Here is a 13,333-nt window from a genome sequence, read left to right as displayed (position 1 = left end):
ATGCTTTAGTCACTGACATTATTCTGTGTATTTGGCTCAAGATTCATTGCCTTCATCCACATAGCAATAACCACTTTCTACTTCAGCCTCTGCTTCTATCAGCCTGAGTCGTTCTGTATACGTCTTCCCATGTTTCTCTAGTTCTCCCTTTCCATGATTCCTTGGGCAGGCAACAATATTCTGTTACATTCACAAAGCATCATTGGTCCAGCCAGTCTCCAGCTGATGGGTACAGAATGTCTTTATGCCTTTGCTCTATTAGCAGTGGTGGTGCAGATATATACACATACATACATATATACACACATACACACATAAACATATGTGTGTGTGTATGTATATGTCCATATACATATGTAATATATGTGTATGTGTATATGCACACATATATACATATATTTTTATGTGTCTTCTAATAGATTAGTCCAACTGGGGCAATGTTAGGTAGGGAGAAGCCTACGGAATGAAACAAGGCTCCTCTTAACTGGATGACCTAACCAGGTCCATTCTAGGGTTCACTTCTGATCTTACCGCTACGGAAACACAGTCCTTAAGTCAAACACTTTATGGAAAGAAAAAACAACCTTTTACACCTTGGGTGGATTTGAGTTTAGCCATTAAACATTCCGTCGCTTTAGAAAAACACACTTCTGCACATTCCCGACCCTGGAGGAACTAGGTTTCCTATCTTAATCATTCACAAACGGAACACAGGGAGAGTGGAAGGGAAATACAGTCCATTAAAAATGATTTTCCTTGAAAGGCAAAGACATTATGAAAGATTTCCACAGCCCTTCACATTTTTGTAAGAAAATCGTTTCTAACCTCTCCCGGCTGCTATTATTGCAGCTGCTGCTGGGTACCTTTTGAGCAACTCCTAAAAGCACAGAAAGCTTCCTTTCCATTTTGCTCCTTAAAAATCTCCCTGAGCCACCAGTCTCCCCAGCTGGGGACTGAGGGGATGCCTGGGCTTTGAAATGCCATCCAAGTGACTCGCTTTTCCAAGATGCCCGGTAATCACTGGTGGCCCAGAAATACAATTTCACTCCTTTCCAGGTGCTTTGAAAAACATTCCCGCTACCATTCATTTTCTCACAACAGTTTTGTGAGGTTGGCATTGCTAGTCTCATTTCCAGATGGGGAAGCACTGGTGATATAATTCAAGGTCAATGACTCAATAAAGGAAAAACTTCTGGACGATTAGAGCTTCCATCCCAAAGTGGGCTGGGATGCCTTGAGAAGTAGTGGTTTCCTCATTCCTGGAGGTCTCCAAACAGAGGTTGGATGACCGCTTGTTCATGAGAAGCTTGGACCAGATGGTCTCACAGGTCCTTGGGAGTCCCAGATAAAGAGAGAAGGGAAGCTGTATCTCTGTAGAACACACAAGGGTGCTACTGTCACGCTGGGAAAGGGTGATTCTCTCTTCAGCTCAACTCCCCCTTTGACTCCCAAGCCAGCTCATTTGTACTGATGGGTACATTAAGTCATTGGCACTGAGAGCTTGTCTTCAGTGTCCTAATAACTCAGGGAAAGCTTTATTTCATTCTCTGATCAATAGTATTTTTTTGTGTACAAAGTCATTATACATTGATGGGTGTGTGTGTGTGTGTGTGTGTGTGTATGGAGGAGAGGGGACAGGAAGAAGGGAAAGATCACTACGAGGCACCATATTGTTGTGCAGCCCAAACCTTGCAGCCATGAGTATCCAAGGAATATTTATTATATAGCGACTGCATGGTCTAACGGATAGGAAAATCAGGATTCAAGTCCTGCCTTAGACACTGACTAGCTGTGTGACCCTTGTGTGGGTCACTTGCACTCTTGGGGCCGTGGTTGCCTCTTCCATAAAAGAAGGGTTTGAATCTGAAGGCCTCAAAGTTCTATTTCAGCTCTATGATCCTCTATACAATGCCCTGGGCTAGTTACTGGGGATATAAGGACAAAATGAAACAGCCCCTGCCTTCAAAAGAGTACCATTTACTGAGGGATACAGCACACTAATGTAAGCAAGTACAAGGTGACTGAGGGGGCATTTGTTCCAGAGAAATAAGGGAAGGCTTCCAGGAGGAGGTGGCACCTGGGATGCAGGGGACATGCAAAGAGTGAACTAGTCCTTGCTTTCTAAGAGTGAATGGAACAGGTAAAGATATCAGCATAATAAAGCTTAGAGAAGGAGGGAGGCAAGGAGACCCACCAGACATGATGATTGAAGCATCAACGATGCATCTGTGTGAAAGAATAAATGATGTGCTAGCCTTGGAGGCAGGAACATCAGAGTGAAAATCCTGCTTCAGACACTTAGCAGCCATGTGTCCCTGGGAAGTCTCTTGACCTCTATTATCTTCAGTTTCTTCATCTGTACAATGGGGATAATAGCGTCTACTCCTAGGGTCGTTGTGAGTAGCAAATGAAAGACTGAGCATTCCTGCCATTCACCTCCATCTCTTCCATCTCCTTCTCCTCCTTCTCCCGCTTCTTTCTTCTTGTCGTCATTATTATTCCTTCTTCTCCCACACATTGCTTCTTACATCTCTCCCAGCCTCCAGATCCCAGACTCCATGCTGAACCCTGGCCTGGCTGAAGTCTGTCCCTCGTTCTCTAAGGAGTCCTCCGCTGGGCCGTGTGGAGATGCGGCTGGTTTCTTTTGGGGGGTCGGGCAGAAGTTGCCTGCTGGGGCTCTCAGGCTCTGTAATCCCCATGCACACAGCCACATATGTTTTTCCGAGACTCCCCTCTTCAGCATTACAGAGGGACCCTTCAGTCGTGATGATTACGGAATGGATACAACACTGATGGAGCTTAATTGTTTCCACTGGATGGATCTTGGGTGTTCTTTGGCAGCCAAAATGAAAATGATTCCAAATACCATCAAAGGGGCTTATGAGCACCCAGCATGTTCGCCGGCGATCGGTATTGAAGCTGGGGTGTTAATATCATTATATCTCCTGGTACAACATGCGTTGACTCTAATCCTTTCCTGTCTCTATGATCTTGGGAGCTCCGGCGGGCAGGGAGGCCCCACAGAAAACCCTGCAACAAGGAGACAAAGGCAGCGTTCAGCCTCATCTCTGGTGTGCGCTTTGGAGGCTGGTTTGAATAGTGTCTTCAGACGGGCCCCTTTCTCAGGCCGGTGGCCTGCCTCGTCCACCATAGTCAGAGTTAGGGCACCAGGAGGCAACATCACGCATACCTTTTCACACATGGTCTTTCCAGATTTTTTTTTAACACTTACTTAGCAGTTTATAGAAGGAAGTGAATGATCTTCTCAAGCTGCTTACAAATTAAAAAAAAATCTGCTCTTATTAATTATGCAGGATTAGTCTAATTATAATTCAGCAAATTAATTAGCGACAGAAGGTGTTCTGAAACATTGGAGTACATTTGCATGTTAAATGGAGAGGCTAGTCCGTAATGTATGTAAATTTATGCATGGCTTCAGAGTTTAATTTAAAAATTTGCAGCTGCATATGGTATGGGAGCAGGTGAAAAGTCAGTTTTGCTTTAATGATGCTCAGAAACATTGGAGGGTGTCCTGTCTGCGCCCGAGAGAACGCCCCCCATATCTGCTCATCTCGAGATCTGGCAGAAGGATATAATATAGCCCCCTCCCCCTTCCAGCTTGGGCTCAAGGTCATTAGTGAGTGGACCCATAGGTGCCATAGGTATGAAGCTGCAAGCTGCAGAGACCAGGAAGGAGATAGTGGCCATCCGCTTTGATTGGCCACTCTCCCCAATGGTGGCTTAGGGAAGCATCAGTTCAACCGACGGCCGGAGTTTGGGGAGGCCGAATAGGCTTGGTGAGACAGAGGGCTTTGCAAACCAGTTCTCACTTTGGGTCTGACTGATATCGATTGTGGCAGGTGGAAAAGACTGGTCCAACCTTGATTCCCGCTTCACACAGTCACATTTGCAGTTCATGTCAATTTCCCCGAGTCGTGGGAAAGTTATTACCGAGTTATGAATTAATGGGAGGGGAGAGAGTTTTACACGTTGGCCCCTACCATCTGGCAAAACAGTAAAACCAGCGGACCAGGCAGAAGCAAAGGGTCCTTGGTGTAATCGGTGTTCACTGCTCAGCCTAGCATAGATCCACATTGTGGGGAGGGAAGAAAAATTGAGGCTGGGGAGGGGGATGGTGGAGGGGAGGAAATACTTAAGTCAAGGAATCATTAGGCTGATGACTAAGAAAATAACTTCATTTCTTCCTGTCACCAGAGTAGCCAGAGGTGCTGTTTCATTGGAAATCTCTTGAAATGATCCATCCTCACGGAGAATGTTCCACCTGGAAGGGATTGGAAGGGTCATTTAGGTCAAACCCCTCACTTTACTGACTAGCAAACTGAGGCTGGGGTGGGGGGGGGTCATGAAGTTGGTCTATTATGTGCCTTTTTCTCTCTGGCAGAGCTTTAATCAACCTGGGGCTTCTAGATCTTTGCTCCAGGATGTCGGGAGAAAGGCGTGCTTCCTCTATGACACAAACCTTTCCTGCTTCTGATCATAGTTCCCGCACTTCACCTCAAAAATTCTCTTCCTTCTTTGGGGTCCCCCCCCAATCAGGCTTTCATCTTGACGATCTAGCTGCTAATGCCTTCCCCTCAAGAATGTTGTGTTTGTTTTGTGTATAACTATGAAAAATCTAACCACTCTGAGGGCAGGGGCTTTCACATTGGTCTCTGCATCTCCATTGGCTAGCATGATGACTGACACATAGTAGGTGCTGAATAAATGCTTGTTGATTGATTGAAGGTTTGTGCCCCCTTTCCTGGCATGGGGATGTTTGAGGTCTAACAGCTTTCTTCATTTCTTGCTACTACCTTCCACTCCTTAGCTGTTTTTGCCTGATGTGAAAATATTCCTACTTAGAGCTTTGTACTTTTGTCTCAGTGTCCCTAACAGTTTTTAGTGACATGAAAGGAAGAGGGCATAGAGGAAGAAGAAGGTTATTTTTTTTAAAAAAAAGGTGAAATGCATCCCGGTGCGTGGGTATCTCAAAAGACTTTGTTTTTAAAACAACTGCAATGAAAAACCCAGTGTTGGTGCCTTGGCTCATTTCCATTCCAGCCTAGAAGAGTGGGACGATTTTCATTAATGGTGTCAGATTTTCATCCGAGTGCAAAAACAAAGAGTTTAACTTGGAGACCTTTGTCCAGGGGCCTTCGAGGCAGACGGAGGAGTCCAAATGCAGTAGAGATACCTGAACATCTAACTCCAGTTTGGACCCCAAGACTGGAGGGTTTTGCTGGCCAGAAATTAGCAAAGGAACCAAGAGACGGTCTTGTCTCTGCCCCTTGGCTGCCATTTCTAGACAATGGTAGGACGTTTGAACAGCAGGAAATGTCCACTTCAGAAGCCATCCTGAAGGGAGCTCACTGGGGGATGGAGACTGTGGACACAGGGAAGGCAGAGCCTCCCTTACCCAGTGGGGAAAGCAGGATGCGGAGCCTATGAGAGCACAGCAGGCATTGCTCGAGGTGGTGGGGGCAGTGTTTATGGTAATGAGAGACCCGTGGCCAAACCCAAATGCCTTTTTTTTTTTTTTTTTTTTGTTAGAAATTTGTAACTCAGCCAAAGGAAAAATGAGGCCTAGGGCTACAATCTCATACATGTGTATTTTCCACTGGGAGAGAATTTTGCGTGTGTGTATGCATGTGAGTGTGCTCACATGCGAGTACACATGGGTTTCTTTTTTTGTCATTGTTTCCTCAGTGCCTATGACTGTGCTTGGCACAATGTTGGGATTTAAGAAATATATGCGGAAGGATTGATTTTTATGTGCATTTTATTCATCCAAACTTATCGTAACAGTGCTATGTTGTATTTTTTCCCCTCACCATTGCAAAATTATTTTTTGGGATCCTGTACCTATCTATGTTCATGTCATCTCCCCCATTAGAATGTAAGCTTCTTGAGGGCAAAGAATGTTTTGCTTTTTCTTTGTATCCCCAGCCCTTAGCATGGTGCCTGGCACATAAATATTTGTTGACTGATTGAGTTTCCAGAGATCACAGCTGTGCCATCGACCACAGAATCCTCAGCTGCTAGATTTAGAGTTGGAGGAGACTTCAGAAGCCATGAATTCATTCTCTTTGGATTTATTCTGTGCATATTTGGGTATATAAGTCTTTGTTGTTTTCCCCATGAGAAGCCCTACTCATAATATCCTTGTGGGTATAGATTGAGTCATTCATTGCATTTTAATCCCCCATGCCCAGTGTGATGCCTCACACATAGTAGGGCTTTAATAAGTACTTGTTAAGTAATTATTGATGATTGATAGTTGAAAACTGTCCATTTACAGATGAGGAATATAAGGCTTAGAGAAGGCTAAGTACAGCAGTTAGGGAGCACCATGGTGCACAGAGCAGCAGATCTGAAATAGAAAGAGCTGAGTTCAAATGCTGCCTTAGACATTTGCTAACTGTGTGACCCAGGACAAGTCACTTAACCTCTGTTTGCCTCAGTTTCCTCATCTGTAAAATAGAGGTAATAACAGCACCCAACTGTCTGGGTTGTATTGAGGATCAAATATAATAGTTGTAAAGCTTAGCGCAATGCCCAGCACATAGTAAGTGTTATATATATCAGTTATTATTATTATTACTATTAATTGTAAAGTGCTTAGCATAATGCTCCACCCATAGTAAGCACCAAATAAGTGCTAGCTATTATTGTTGTTGTTCTTATTATTAGAGAAGTTAAATGACTTGCCCAAGGTCACCCAGGTAAGTAACAGTTGCAGGATTTGAACCCAGATTCTCATGATTAAACCAGCATATTTTCCATTATTAATCCTCAGAGAACTGGACTTAGAGTCAGGATGAACTGGGTTTGAATTTCATCTCTGATATTGTGCTGCGACTCTGAATATGTCTCATCACTTTTCTGAGACTCAGTTTCCTTATCTGTAAAATAAGGATATTAAAAAGCAGCTCCTCACACTGTGGCTGTAAGGAACCAATGAACTTGCATCTGTATAGTGCTTGGTAAACCTTAAAGCCTAGGTATTTATTTATTTGGGGGGGGATTGACCAGACCTATGATTTCATTGGCATAGGGGACTCATTGGCATGAGGAAATTCCATTTACTAATGCAGCTTCTGGTCCTATGAGCTTTGGCTATGGTTCAGTGTTATTCTTTGCCACAAGGAACAGGGATACACTCTGGGAGAAGGGGGAGATGAGCGAGCACACATGCAGTTGTATGTGTAAATTCCATACCATGTGTGAGAAACTCATTCATATGCATGTGGGTGCAACTGTCAATTCCCTACATTCTGAGGCTCAGAGGTAGGCTGGGTTGCTTTTTGAGACCCATAGTTCCCTGGGGCTTTGAGAGGTGAAATAATTTGTCCAAGGTGACACGATCAATATGTGTCACAGGCAAAACTCGAACTCTGGTCTTTGTGACCTTGAGGTTGCTTCTCTATCTATTGCACCATGTTGTCTCTGACTCCAAAAATGGTGGCTATTATTATGGCTGCCCCGGTGTGATTCTCGGGTGCAAAAACTTTACCTGGAAGATGAGTTGGAGAGATCATTGACACAGACATGAACAGACAGACTTTAAGTGGGAGCAATTCTTCCTCTGACACCGCTTTATTTTGAAAACATTTTGTTGCTGTTGTTATTGAGGAGGAGGGGCAGGGGAATGGGTGGAAATAGTTTTGGAAGAAACAATCCAGAAATTTAAACAGTTGACCTTCTAAGAATGACATATTGGACGGAGTCGTATCTGAAGTCAGGTAGATCTGGGTTCGTATATCGCCTTTAACTCTAGCTGTGTGACTTTGGCCAAGTCTTTCGTTCCTTCGAGACTCAAAGACAATTGTAGCCACTTAAAATATGCTTTATAGAGGGAGTTCGCTGCTCTGGGATGTCCCAAATCACAAAAGTAACAGACTTTTTATGCATTAGGCACTTGAACACAGTGGTGTGCTGGAGCTGGCTTCTTCAAGGAGAGCTGATTGTTAAATTTTTGGTGTGAGCGTCGACACCTCAGAAATCAGTCAATGCTAGAAATCAGGGTTTGATTTGTTGTTTTGTGATTGTCTACAGTTAAGAAAGTGACGGAGAAAATGTTAATAACAAATTAAATTTAAAGGTGTGTCGTAGCACTTAGCATGGTGCCTGGTACATAGCAAGCACTCAATAAATGTTGATTAATTGATTGATCATGGGTCCATATCCGGTGGCCCCCCCCCCCGCCCCGAACCAATTGTTAAATAGTTTCCAGCAGTTCCCCTGTTTGGATAAATCAAATGAAAGCTTCAGAACCCCAGAAATTGTAGGGGAAAATGAACTTGAAAGGATACATAATTCATTTGCTGCAGATTCAATTATAATCATAGGACTGCATATGTGGTAGGCCTTGAGGTGTAAGGTGCCCTGGTACTGATAGGACTGAAGTGGGATAAGCTGGCCTCTTTGGGGTTGGCATAGTCTAGTATTAATTCTGTACAACTCTTATCTCATGTGATTCCCCACAACAACTCTGTGACGTAGGGGCTACCATTATCTCCATTTTACAGAAGAGGGAATGAGGCAAACAGAGGTTAAGTGACTTGCTCGATCAAGGTCATACAGCTAGTATCTGAGGCCGGATCTGAACTCAGGTTTTCCTGACTCTTGAAGCCTTTCATAGTTTGACTCTGGTTTACCTTCCCATACTTATTTTGCATTCCTCCTGTTTGTATTCTTTATGTCTCACGCACACTGGCCTCCTTGCTTTGAACTGGCACATTCTAGCCTCTGCCCATATGCATGGCATGACCTTACTTCTGCCTCTGAGAAGCCTGCTTCTTTTAAGGCTCAGCTAAGGCTAGGGTGCCTCTTTCTGCATGAGACCTTTCCTCATGCCCTTGGCTGTTGGCGTCTTCTTCTTCCTCTAATGATGCCCCGCTTCCTTGTCTGTATGAACATGGGATCTCCATAGGTGAGAGTGAGCTCCTTCACTGAAGGGATGTTTTTCTCTTCTTATCTCAGCATTTATCACAGTGCCTGGCATTTAGCAGGCAATTAATGACCATTTGTTGAATTGAATAATCTATGTTAAATGCTTCAAAAACTTTAAGGGCTAGTTGTATCATTATTACGTTATTATTATTAATTGAAAAGCTGGCTTTGACAATGACTCTTGAAATTATTTGCTAATTTAAAAATAAGAGGATTTTTTTCTTAAAGAAATTCCTTTGTCTCAGGGAACAGGGAAGGAAGGAGGAAGGGAGGGATAGAATTCAGAACTCAAACCTTAATAAAAAAGAATGTTAAAATTGTTTTTACATGTAATTGGGGAAAAATAAAATATTATTAAAAAAAGAAATTCCTTTTGTTTTTACATCAATCAATGCATGAACAAGTATTTTCTGAGTTTCTACTATGTGCCGGGCACTGTGCTAGATTTATAAAGAATAAAATAATAAAAAAAGAATGAAATAATCCCTACCACCATCCTTTCTGGAAATACTGCCTTCTATTTCCTCTCCCCTTCCTCCCTCTCTTCCTTGCAAAATTGAGCCCTCGCTTGTTACAAAGAGAAATAGTTAAGTACAAATACCTGATCCCACCCATCTGCTGGGAGCAGGGGAGCATGTACCTCGTCTACTCTCCCAGAGTGTGATGGTTTTTTTTTCCAGTTGTTCCTGGTTTGGCTTCCTTTCAGCCGTCTTTTCATTTCCATGGTTGTAGTCACTGGGCTCATTGTTCTGCTGGCTAACGTTTCACCTCATCCTGTCACACTTTGAATTCCTTACTTCTCACCCCTCCCTCCTTGTTCACAGGAGGACAAATGGCTCCCACCTCACGGGGGCCCTCTTTGGCTAGTCTGTACCGGCCTGCTCAACTTTCTCTGGGCCTCAGTTTCCGCCCCTATATGACGAGGGGTCCGCACGAGAGCACCTAAAGTAACCTTTCATCTCTAGACCTCTAATCTCTGCTCCCAGCACCGGTTAACAAAGCTGGGCTCTCTCTGCCCCATCATCAGGGCCTTCCAGGAGGGAGCTGTCCCCCAAAGGACACAGTATCAGAAGCAGGGTTCTCACTAGGGGTGGGCAGAGTAGGCAAACACCCAGGGCAGAATGCCTGGGGGGAGTGCGATGAGCCACGTTTTTTAATATGACTTATTATAAAGGCATGCATTTGGAATGCCGATAAATCCCTTGACAAGCCCGCCTGGATTTTGTGAGAAGTCAAGTTCCTGACATTCCCTTGAAGGCTCAAAGTCTCAGTTAACACACAGCAACTTCCCAACCTTGCCTGCGGCTCTGATCACAACAGAGGGAGGTTTTCCTTCTTGGTTTTTGTTGTTGATTTGTTTTGCCTAAATAGGAACTACTTTTTTTCTCTATTTTCAGTCGGAAGGGAGAGGAGGTTTGGTGGCTGTGCTCATAGAGAAACAAACAGTGATGTTTACTGTTAGTCACTTACTCCACAAGCATTTATTAAGCACTTACTGTGTACTAGGCACTGTACTAAGAGCTGGGGATACAAAAGGAAAAAAAAGAAAAGATCTGTGTGCTGAGCCCTAGGCTGGGGACTGGGAAAGAGGAGATGCTAAACTGAGAAGACATAGCCCCCATAATAATAGTTCACAGAATATTAAATATGAAATAATAATAATAGTAGGAGAGTGACTTACCCTCAGGTAATTTTAAACTAGCAGGAGTCGAATAATAATAATGACGATAATAATATATTATATAATGTAGTAAACAATATATGTAACAATATATAATGATATAATATAATAGCTAGCACCTTAAGTTTTGCAAATCACTTTATTCATATCTCATAGTGGATATGGCAGTGGGTTTGGAGTCAGGAAGACCTGGGTTCAAATCCTGCCTTACACACTTATTGCCTGTGTGTTTCTGGATTACCTCTCTGTGCCTTGGTTTCCTGATTCATAAAACGAGGTTGGTTTTGATGATTGTTGGGGTCCCTTCTAGCTCGACGTGAACTTTTGAATACTAGTGATACTTGGCACAGTGCCTGGCACATAGCAGGAACTTAATAAATTTTTATTGATTGATTGTCTTGTGAACATCAAATTCTAGAATGAATGGAAAGCACTTTGCAAAGGTTAACACACAATGGCGTCATGGTGTCATGGATTACTGTTGAATGAGGACAGGACTTGAAGTGCCCCACTAAAAGTAGCCAAAAGCCTGCTAGGGTCAGGGGACTTGTGCTCTCAGGTGACTCAGTTTCCCCTGAACAAAAGAAACCTGTTGGGTCATACTTCCTATCACACTTGGGTCTGCCTCTTTCAAATGCACTTAGCATGTAATACTTAACAATGAATTGTTATAACACAGTTATCATTAACTGTGCGTGAGAGACAGGGTGCCGGAGTGAATAGAGCACTGAATGGCACCCAGAGCTGAGAAGACTAGAGTTCAAATCCTATATTTCCTATCTGTGCAACCCTGACCAAATCACTTACCCTCTCTGGGCCTCCATCCTCTCCTGGCTCTACCTGTGACGTTGCTCACCATGCCCAAGCTGCCACCTGACCCAGGAACTTCCCTTAGGGCCTGGGGGCTTCTCACCCTGGAACGGTGCCCATCCATCCAACTTAGCAGCCATAAAATCCAACCCCTTCATTTTACAGATGAGGAAACTGAAGCCCAGGGAGAATAAATGACTTGTCCAGCGTCACATAGGCAGGATTCAAACCCAGGTCTTCCCGACTCTAAGCCCAGTGCCCTATCCACTGTACCACACTGCCTCCCGTTCTACCCCTGTTACTGTGACTTTAAGAGCACACAAAGTTCCACCTCCATCATCACTGGTGGAGCTCAGCTGATTGGGACTTCGTGCTAATTAGATTGTTTTCAAGCACTTAGACCCCTTCCATTTTCCTACAAACAATTACCATGCAGATCACAAATATGCCTCATCTGTTCCTTGCAAGGCAGGGAGGGCACACAGCACTGGAGCCCTGCCTTGTTAGCCTTTCCCTTGTATCGCTGCTGAGACTGGCGAATGCTCATGTCACACTTTTTGAGGAAGGCTCCCCGACTTCAGACCATTCCTGAGTGCTACAGACCAACCTTCTGCCTAGAGAGCCTGGAAGGAAGAAGCAGCCTTCAGGGTAGCCTAACACTTCCATGGCACCCACCCATTCTAAGCCAATGAAACAGATTCTACAAACATCAATTAAGCACCTATTGTTAAGCACTGATCGTCTGCAGTACCCTGGGCTCAGTTCTGGGGGAGATAAAATGGTTTAGATTTGGCATTATCTCTACCTTCATAAATCTACAGTCCAGTAGGGAGATAAAAAACCAAACATAGACAAAAGTAGTAATACTAATAATAATAACATCAACACACACAATATCCCAAAATCATGACATTAGGAAGTGAAAAAAAAAACAAGTACTATGTGAAGTTAGAGAGAGGAGGCAAAGGGCCTTTATAGAGTTGACATTCTGGGCGAGCTGTGTTAGAGGGCAGTCAGAAATTCAGCAAGTAAAGAGAGGGAGGGAAGGCATTTGGCCATAGAGAATCTAATATCAGTTTAATTTAACAAGCATTTACTAAGCATCCACTACGTGCCAGGGATTTTCGAGGTGCTCAGCAAACAAAAGCAAAAGCTGAAATAACCCACGCCCTCAAGAAGTCTGTATTCTATTGGGAGAGAGAGTAACATATACATAGAAAATGAATTAAAAATATATACAAGGTAATATCCAGCAGAGGGCACAGGTCTAATAGAAAGAGAAATTTGTTAATATTACAACAGGAGTTCCAGAAGGCACAATGGAGGGGCAAGCTTGACTTGGATATGTACCCAGGAGGGATGGTACCAACATGGATGTATATGAGAAGCAAGGAATGTGGTTGTCAGGGAAGAAAGCATCAGCCTCAGTGTCTTACAACTCCACATCACGGGTTTTTGAAGAGAGCAGAAAGGAAATAAATTCTTTCTTTCTTCCTTGAAGCAATGGATTTGGATTGGACGAGCAAAGGCCAAGAGATGAGAGAACTCAGTTCATGTTTTCTTGGTGGGAGATGGAGGAAGGTAGAAATATTTCTTCCTTTTAAAGAATTTGGGTGATATCATCAGTGTGGTACAGAACAAATGTTACTGAGCTGGGAGATGGAGGATATGGGTTCAGATCCTTGGCAAGGTCTCTTTAGCGCTGATTATCAGTTTCTTTCTCTTAAAATAAGAGTTTAGAATAGATGAACCCTAAGCTTCCTTGTAGCTCTAAACTTATACTCCTGTGCCAACCAATTGAAATTCCATGACCCTTCTACACCATCTCATACTGTGCAAATTTTGTCAAGTCATCAAGTGAACAAGCATTTACTAAGCACCTACTATGTG

The 13,333-nt window shown here is 43.5% G+C and overlaps 1 protein-coding gene across 1 annotated transcript in view; it reads left to right on the top strand.

The window, feature by feature from the left end:
* The first annotated feature begins 2,880 nt into the window (after positions 1-2,880).
* The window catches only part of LOC114026297 (transcription factor COE2-like), a 53,995-nt gene continuing 43,542 nt past the window's right edge, over positions 2,881-13,333 (top strand). The window contains exons 1-3 of the mRNA XM_027839966.1: positions 2,881-2,910; positions 2,999-3,090; positions 3,746-3,797. Of these exons, the coding sequence (XP_027695767.1) occupies positions 2,881-2,910; positions 2,999-3,090; positions 3,746-3,797 (174 nt within the window). The remainder of the gene's footprint in view (positions 2,911-2,998; positions 3,091-3,745; positions 3,798-13,333) is intronic.

Source organism: Vombatus ursinus, unplaced genomic scaffold (genome assembly GCF_900497805.2).
Source record: "Vombatus ursinus unplaced genomic scaffold, bare-nosed wombat genome assembly UNPS02014837.1, whole genome shotgun sequence".
Classification (NCBI taxonomy): Eukaryota; Metazoa; Chordata; class Mammalia; order Diprotodontia; family Vombatidae; genus Vombatus; species Vombatus ursinus.
Note: the sequence above shows the minus strand (reverse complement) of the source record. Positions and strands in the feature narration are given on the sequence as shown.